This window comes from Athene cunicularia (assembly GCF_003259725.1).
Source record: "Athene cunicularia isolate RWA chromosome 13 unlocalized genomic scaffold, athCun1 chr13_part1, whole genome shotgun sequence".
Classification (NCBI taxonomy): Eukaryota; Metazoa; Chordata; class Aves; order Strigiformes; family Strigidae; genus Athene; species Athene cunicularia.
Window position 1 is genome coordinate 20474487 of NW_020799117.1, and position 8098 is coordinate 20482584.

Below are 8098 nucleotides of genomic sequence, written 5' to 3' on the forward strand. Positions count from 1 at the left end.
GGCCAGGTCCCAGCCAGGGGCTGAGGCACAGCCTTCTGCAGCAAAGCTTCTCGAAGCCAAGTCCATCCCTGCTGCTGCAGAGTCAGCGCATGTGGGAGGCTGAGAACAGACAGTGACGGGGGAAGCACACCCTCTACGGGACACATTTATTGAAACAGTCAGGACCTGGCAAAGAAAATCAACTGTTGGCTTTAATTATTGCGTACATCTTCATCTCCAGGACTAGGAAAATTTCAACTGATAAATATACATTTCATCAGAATGCCTTTGGCTGAAATACACCATTAGCATATTCTTCAAAGTAACAACAAAAGTCTTAGAAATGTTAAAAAGGGATTTTTCCTTTACTAAAATAAAGGAGTGCACCCCCCACCCCAACAAGATGCTAGGACTGACATACAGGAACTCGTGGCTGTGCAAAGCAGAGCATTGATTACAGTAACAGAAAGAAGTCAGAAGAGGAGTGGGGAGCCTGCGGGCGCTCCGTGGGAGGGCCAGGCATCAGGTCAGCATGTCCCAGAGGCAGCAGCAGCAGAGCGCGGTCCAGCACGCCGTCAGGCAGGCGCTCTCGCCCGTGTCGTCCCGCCGTCGCTCCTCCACGACGTACACTGCAGGGCGGGAGAGAGCGGTCAGTGGGGAGCAGCACAGCAATGCCTGCAACGGCCAACCCCGGCCCCGCCATGGGGCCCCTCTGCCCCCCAGAACTGGCGCTGAGTGGCCCATGCCTGGTGGGGACAAGCCATGTCACAGGCCAGCGCTCGCAGGGGCCAAGGTGCCAGGCTCCTGTCCTGGGTGCCACGGCCCCTTGAGCACCGTTTCATCACCGCAGCTGCACCCACTGGGACCCGCTGCCCCTCCTGTCAGGGCAGCACCTCAGAGGGGTCCTTGGGGGGAAGCATTTGTCTGCAGCCAGGCCCAGGCTGCTGGTACTGCACAGTGGTGCAGCCTCGAGGCAGCAGTGGGTGCAGGTCAGCAGGCCCAGGCTGCTGCTAAGGCACAAACAGTTATTGAGCAAGAGAACAGGCTCGGTCTGGAAGGCTCTGAGTGAGCTGCCCGCCTGGAAGCACGGGTGCCTGAGCCTCCCTGCCTGCCCCGCAGCCTGCCCCTGCCCTCTGTCAGGCCCCAGCCAGCGGAGGTCCCAGAGCAGCGTGCCTGTGGTGCCCCGGCTGTCCCAGCTGAAGCCACTGCCCTGCACAGCGGCCGGTCCTGGGGTGGGACCCTGCACTCCGACAGCATCTGTGGTGCTGGGGAGGGAGCACATGGAGGGTGCCAGGTCAGATGTGCTGAAGGGCCAAACTCTCACATGACTGCTCACTCACTGGCCCTCCTCAGCAGGGCAAGGTGGGGAAAGAAAATGAGAAAGCTCATGGGTTGTATAAAGACAGGGAGATTGCTCACCTATGACTATCATGGGAAAAACAGGCTCATCTTGGGGAAAATTACATTAATTTATCACTAATTAAAATAGATTTGGGTTGTGAGACATGAAGACAAACACCTGCTGATGGAGAAGGCAGCTCGAGGCTGGTGGCAGCGGAGCAGCTGCCCTGCACCAGAGCAGGCACTGCTGGGGCAGGCGCAGAGCTCCAGCATGGCCCAGCACTTGGGCACCAATGTAGTGTCCCTCCTAGCAGAACCTGCTCCAGCATGGGTTGTCTCCACTGGCAGCAGGTGCTTCTGCAAACACCCACCCGCTCCACGGTCCTCCACAGGTTGAAGCAAATACCTGGAGCACTTCCTCCTCCAATCCTCTACTGTTTCTCGAACTCTTTTGTTCCCCCCTCTCTCTCGCCTTTTCCATCCTTTCTTAAATACGCCATGAAAGAGGCACCACCAGTTTTGCTGATGTGCTCAGCAGCATCCTGTGTAAGCCTGCTGGGGAGCCTACAGCAGGACAAAGAGATGAGGGCCCAGGGCAGGAGGTAGTCCCAGGGTGAGATTCAGCTACTGCTCGTGAAGGGCCAGGGGTAGGTGGGTCCAGCTGCAGGTGGGTGAGTTCCTTGCCACTGGACCACTTCCATGCACAAAAGACACAGTTTTAGCACAGAGAAGATGTGAAGACAAGAACCTGCCTGCTGCCAGGTCTGGCAAGGCCACAGGCAGGAAAAGCTGGATAGGCACCCAGGGCTGAGTTTCCAGGAGATGCCAGCTTCTGCATTTGCAGCTTTTCTGTTGTTGTGTGTTTAGACTGGCACCACTAAGTCAGCTTGCTTTAATAAGTAGCCGTTCCCTAGCCCTGCTCCAGCCCTATCACACACAAAACTGATTCCTCCTAGGAAGTCAGGGCAGAGATCCTTGCTCCAGCTTTGCGTCCATCTTGCATGCTATAGCGGACTTCCAGCCCTGCCTGCTCAGCACCCGAGGCACAGCCAGCTCTTAACAGGCTAGCAGGTGGCAATCCTCAGACTGCCAAGGGGAGGATTCCAGGATCACTCCCACGGACGCTCAGGGTACCACCTCACAGACAGAAATAATTTTGGCTCTGCCCCTCAAGTGCTGCGCAGAAGCTCCCAGCAGGCTGTTGGGATTTACTGCACTTTGCCAGCAGCCTGAAAGCACAGGAAGGAGACCCAGGCTTCGATGGAGCTGTCCCAGCAGTGTCTCCTACCTGAGGCCAGTGTGCTGCCTGCTCTTTCTGCCAGCCCCTGAAGCCCCTTTGGGACAGATGAATTCACCTTTGGCTCCTGCTCACTAAGCTTGGGCTATCATGCCCAGAACTGCAGCACATTGAAGGCGGGCATGTGACCTTCCTTCCTTAAAGCTTTCTTGGGCCTGTTTGTTATGGTCTGCATGGGAAATATGCCCTCACAAAGGAGTCTGACCCAGGCAGGCAGCTAGTGCTTTAAGGCAAGTGGCTGAACACAGGGTGTTGGCAGGCAGAGGCCTGAGCAGGAGACAGCTCATGTCATCAGCCTGGTCCTCCCACAGGCTAACTTTGTGCTCAGAACCACCCCCTCCAGCTCCCTCTTCACTGCTTCAGTTCTCTTGAGACCCATGGCTGGAGGATGGTGTGCTCTGGATTACATGACTCTGAAATCCTGCCACCGTCAGCGTGGGTCAGAGACAGGAGCAGGCCAATAACCCCACCACATATCTGCCTTCAGATATACTCTGTACCACAGCTCCCTCTTGCCAACAAGAATAACACAGAGAGGAGGCATCTGCTGTGCTCCAGAGGAGCCCCTACATGGTGCTGGCAAAGCACTACTGTACATCCTCCCTTTCAGGGCATTGCAGCTGCCTGCGAGCATTCAGCCACGGCATGTGGTGCCCTCGCTCCAGGAACGCTGGGTGGAAGCACATCTCTCTTGCAGACAGCCCCAGGAGAGGGCTGGCAGTGTGCTGCAGTGCTGTGACAGGCTGTGCCGGAGCAGGAGAGGTGCCACGTGCTCTCCTCCCCCAGGAGCTGCCAGCCCTGCCTGCCCCAGCACAGCCAAAGCAGGCACCTCCAGGCAGGAGCAGCCAGACCTGAGGGAAACCTGGTGCCCCTGCACCGAGCAGGGCCCTGTTGCAGCAGTGTGGGAGGCTGCACAACCTCCTCCCCACGGCCTGTGCCCAGGGCAGGGCTGTGCCCAAGGCCTGCAGCCCAGCTGCATCGTCAAGGACCACAGAAGGTGGTCAGTAATTTGTGAGCTCAGCACCCTGGCCTCCTCCTGTGATCCAAGAAAGCCTATGGGATCCCTTTGAAAGGGTGGACCACAGACCCATCCCATCCAAAGGGAACTCTGTCCCAAGGCAGACAGGACTTTGGTCAGGCCCTTCCCTCCTACCCACCTGCAGCCCCAAACTTGCACTCAAAAACACACATGAAAGACTTGCGAAAGCATGAAGACTTGTGAGTGTTTGACCTTATACAGCATTCTATCAATGACTCTGATCACTGCCTGCTCTCCCTGGTGAGGTGACCCCACGTCTGCTTGTTCCCAGACACTCCACGCAGTGCAAGCTGTCATGGAGCAGCCGGTGGGTCCCCAGCACAGTGGGCTATGGCAGTCACCAATTGCTCAGCAGCAGGAAAGAAGGGGACTGTGTCCTGATGCCCAGGGCAGAAGCTGGCTTGGCAGAGCTGCCCACACAGTTCTGCTCTCCCTCCCTGGACAGAACTGCTGGGAGCAGCTTGACATTTGAGACATTTAACCTCCTCGGCTGAGCAGCATTCTCCCCTGCAGCAGAGAGAGCTGCCCTTCTGTCTGGCTTCACACACTGAGCTGTGACAAGAAGTGAGCCCTGGCACCACACAACGCCTTTGTGCAAACCCAGCCACACACGACCGAGCTGTTCAGGGAGAGCAGCAGGGCAGAGCTGAGCAGAACAAGTTCAGCTTCCAAGGACTGAAGAAGGCACTGGTGTGTTTCAGCATAGGAAAAAGCAGCTAACTCTTGGGTGCCTTTGTTTCCTCTGAGAAGGTCCTGGTACAATGAGCAAAGGCAAACCACACACCAAATGCTCCAAGAGTCCCGTGTAAGACGACAGCACGCAATTGTTCAGCAGGGCAGAGCGCACATGACAGGAGAGATGGCCAAGAGCTCCTCACCACAGTGAAGTGCTGCCAGCCGTCCTCCCTTACCCACATCAAAGTGGGAGAGAATGCTCACCAGCTCCTGCCATCCCTCGGAGCCAACAGATGAGGATGCTTTTCCCATGGCTGCTCAGGAAGCTTCTAAACCAGGAACCTGTGCTGGAGCCCTGAGTCAGCTCTGGTTTCTAACCAATTGCTGGGTGCCATTCAAGCTTTCCTGCTTCAGAGCCCTGGAGAACTGCATTACTGCTTCCAGAGCACTGCCACAGCCAAAACTGAGGGCCACAGCGCCCTGAGACATCCAGATCTGCATAGCAGAAGGGGGCTGGGAGAATGATTAGGGAAACACTGGTTCCTGGTGGTTCAGAGGCAGCACAGCAACTCTGACCTCTGGAAAACACCAGCTGGAACAGATACCACAGAACTTGCTCCAGAACAAGGTCCTTGCAGCTTCAGGCTGAGTGAAATCCAGGTGAACCTGACACCCTTCCCTGTCCCCCAAAAAAGCATGTGACACTCCAAAACCTGGTGGGCAGCGTAAGGTTACACTGCTTTGGGGTGCCTCACCTCAGTTCCCTTGATGAAGCAGCTGAGATGGACTGACCTCTCAGGCTGAAAACACCAGGCCCGAGTGTGGGTACCCTCTCCTCTGAGCACTGAGGTCTGGCACCTCACCCTGAGTGCAGGCAGCTGCTCTGGCCAGCCTCTGGCAAGCATCTGTTGACTGGAGGAGACCACGTCACTGCAATGCAAACCACGGGCTGGAGGACAGTTAATAGTTTCAGCCACTCCTATCAAGCCCATCTTCATCCTGCTTGAAGGTGTCCATATCTATAGATTCAGTCAAGGCACCATTCAGGGAAGAGTTTTAGCACTGCTGCCTTTTACTGCTAGAGTTAAAGCCATTGTTGTCTTCTGGTAGCTCAGTGCTAAGTTACCAAGGACCAATGCTTGAGCATGCAGAAGACACGAGCTGTCAAAGGATACACTAACATTAGCAAGTCCTCCATTGTAGCACACAAAGCAATAAAGGATTTTGCTGGTGAGTTGAGAACTTGCAAAAAAGTCAGTGAAATCAAGTCTAACTGTGTACTCTGCTGGAGGATGGATCTCTATAACCCTCCCTGCTCCAAAGCAGAGTTGAAATAGATGCTGCCCTGTGCAATTTATAGTAAGCTGTCCAGGACTGCAGATACACAAGGCGAGTTTGCCCAAAGTATCTTTGATTAATCCATCAGAAGTTTTAAACTACAGCCAAGCGTCAAGGGCATATTGACAAAGCATGTTCAAAGCATGTATAAAGTGCTGTTATGAAACACTTGCTAAAATATTAAACAAAATGGCTTTTCCAATGGGCCTGTGCAGTAGGAAATCAGCACTTTAAGTACCCAACTGCTCAGCTGACTCTCGCTGGATGCTGTCTCTCAACACAAGTGGGTCACAGTGGTAGTGGGCATTGCTTCTCCCCTGCCAGCCAGCACCTCCATGGCACTGCTGCTGGCAGCATCTGCTACAGGCCTGCACTGAACTGCCTCATACACAGGCATAACTGCCTGCCAGCGATTCAGGACTGGGACAGGAGAAGGGACAGAGGTTATGCTGAGACACTTCTGAGACTCACCATGGGTTTGGGGAGTGTGCCTCTCTGTTAGAAACAGTGAAACAGCACTGGGAAGATGCCCCATCCTTTCACTCTCTTCTGCTAAAAGCTGAAAGTCATTTAAACCAGCAGCACGTTGTGGCACGAGTACCCTTCTGCAGAAACCCTCCGAGAAAAAGCTGTGGTTCTCCCCATGCAGGGGTTTATGGTACTTTTCCAAACCCATTCACCTTCCAAGCTCAAGGAAACCCCCAAGAAGCCCATTTGAAATACACATTTGAGAAGTCGCTGCCTTCCACCCAGAGAGGGAAATGTCTCAAGAGGGTAGTGCTCTTCCACTGTCAGCTCACAGGAGCTGATGTCAACCACTGCTGCAGTTTGAGAAGAAATGCAGTTGCTACTGAAAGTATTCAGACTTCAAAAGCATCTGGGCAACACTTAAGTAAAAACAAGCACCCTTACAGTTTGAGTTTAATGATCACTTTCTTTGAAGCTTCATCAGTAATTCAGGAGCTGTAGCTCTGTCACCAGACACATCACCAGAGAAACCTTAAACACAACCATACAGCATTAATGCTGAAAAGATTTTCTCATCAACTAGTTGGGTGTGTGGCTTACACAGGAAAGGATAAGAGCAGAACAGGTGAAGGTTGGTCAGCTATTCACTTACAGTTGCCAAAGTGCATAGGATAAAGAAACAGTTCAAAGGAAGGCTAGACAAACTATGCTGAGCCAAGCCTCTCATTAAGCTGGAGACATCTATACCAATCCTCTCATTTTGGACACTGTGCAACTGAACATCAGCTTCAAAGCACTAACACAAACACAGTGACAGAAGTACCCAAGGAAATCAAGAGTGAATAAAGGTGGCACCTTTATTCACTCTTCCCAGTCTACGCATTAGAGTTATTTTAAATGCAGAGGATTCCCTGTAAGAAGTGCAGTAAGAGACAGCATAACAAAATCCTAAGCACCTTACACAAAACTCTTAAAATAATTTCATCAGGAAGTCCTGCACAACACATTAGTGGTGCAAGCCACGCAACATCTTCCCAACTCACTTCAACCAGCAGTTTTCCATTAACAGAGATCAGGTTTTCTACTGGAATAGCTTTGCCAACAAAACCCCAACCTAAAACATGTCAATTAAGGGAACTGCTGATTTTGTATGCCTCTTGTCAGAAGCCTGAATGCCTCCAAGATAAAGCCACCCAGTTTGCTGCGGCAAGTCTTACTGGGGACTTAAATTAGCTGCTCTGTGCCTCTCTTTTGTCCAAGGTCAGGCACTCCAAAGATCTCCTATGGCATGCCAAGGTCCTTGCCACTATGAGCAGAAGCCCATTAGTACTCTGGGACTGGTGGTCCAACTGAGAAGAGAAACAAGGGCAATTTTTCTCAGAGGTACTAGACAACACTCAGTTGCTTTGATGCTTCCATAGTTTTTTCTAAAACAGGATGGGAGAGGGTATAAGCTGAGCAGACCTCCCATCTTCTAATCAACCTTAATGAGCATAGATCACAATGAACCATGCTTACCCTGCAAATGGTAGCACTCCCTGTAATCAGAGAGTACCAGCCTGCACAATCCAGTGCAAATAACTCCCACTTGATTTTAAAACAAATACTACAATACCTCATTATGTCATGTACAGTTTGCTTTATCTTAAGCATACACATTTTGTTTCTTCTTGTACCTAATTGATATGTTAATCATTAGCTCCATGAGGGAGAGGCATGAGCAGTGCTTTTCACCCAGTTTGGTATAAAATAGATGGTGACCTTAGACTGTAGTGCTCCTTATCACAGTGCTTTACTGAGTCTACAAGGATTGCAGTACAAAGATACCAGTTTTGACACCAGAACCAGCCCATCCTGGCCCAGTTATGGACATTACTGTTAAGGTACTGACTTACCTACGTGGGGAGCACTCCCCCTCCCCCCCCCGCCAAAAAAAAAAAAAAAAAAAAAAAAAAAAAAAA

General features: G+C 52.2%; 1 protein-coding gene across 1 annotated transcript in view; it reads right to left on the minus strand.

The window, feature by feature from the left end:
• Positions 1-118: 118 nt before the first annotated feature.
• Positions 119-8098, minus strand: part of CYSTM1 (cysteine rich transmembrane module containing 1) — a 16131-nt gene continuing 8151 nt past the window's right edge. The window contains exon 2 of the mRNA XM_026857965.1: positions 119-608. Within this exon, the coding sequence (XP_026713766.1) occupies positions 502-608 (107 nt within the window). The 3' untranslated portion in view covers positions 119-501. The remainder of the gene's footprint in view (positions 609-8098) is intronic.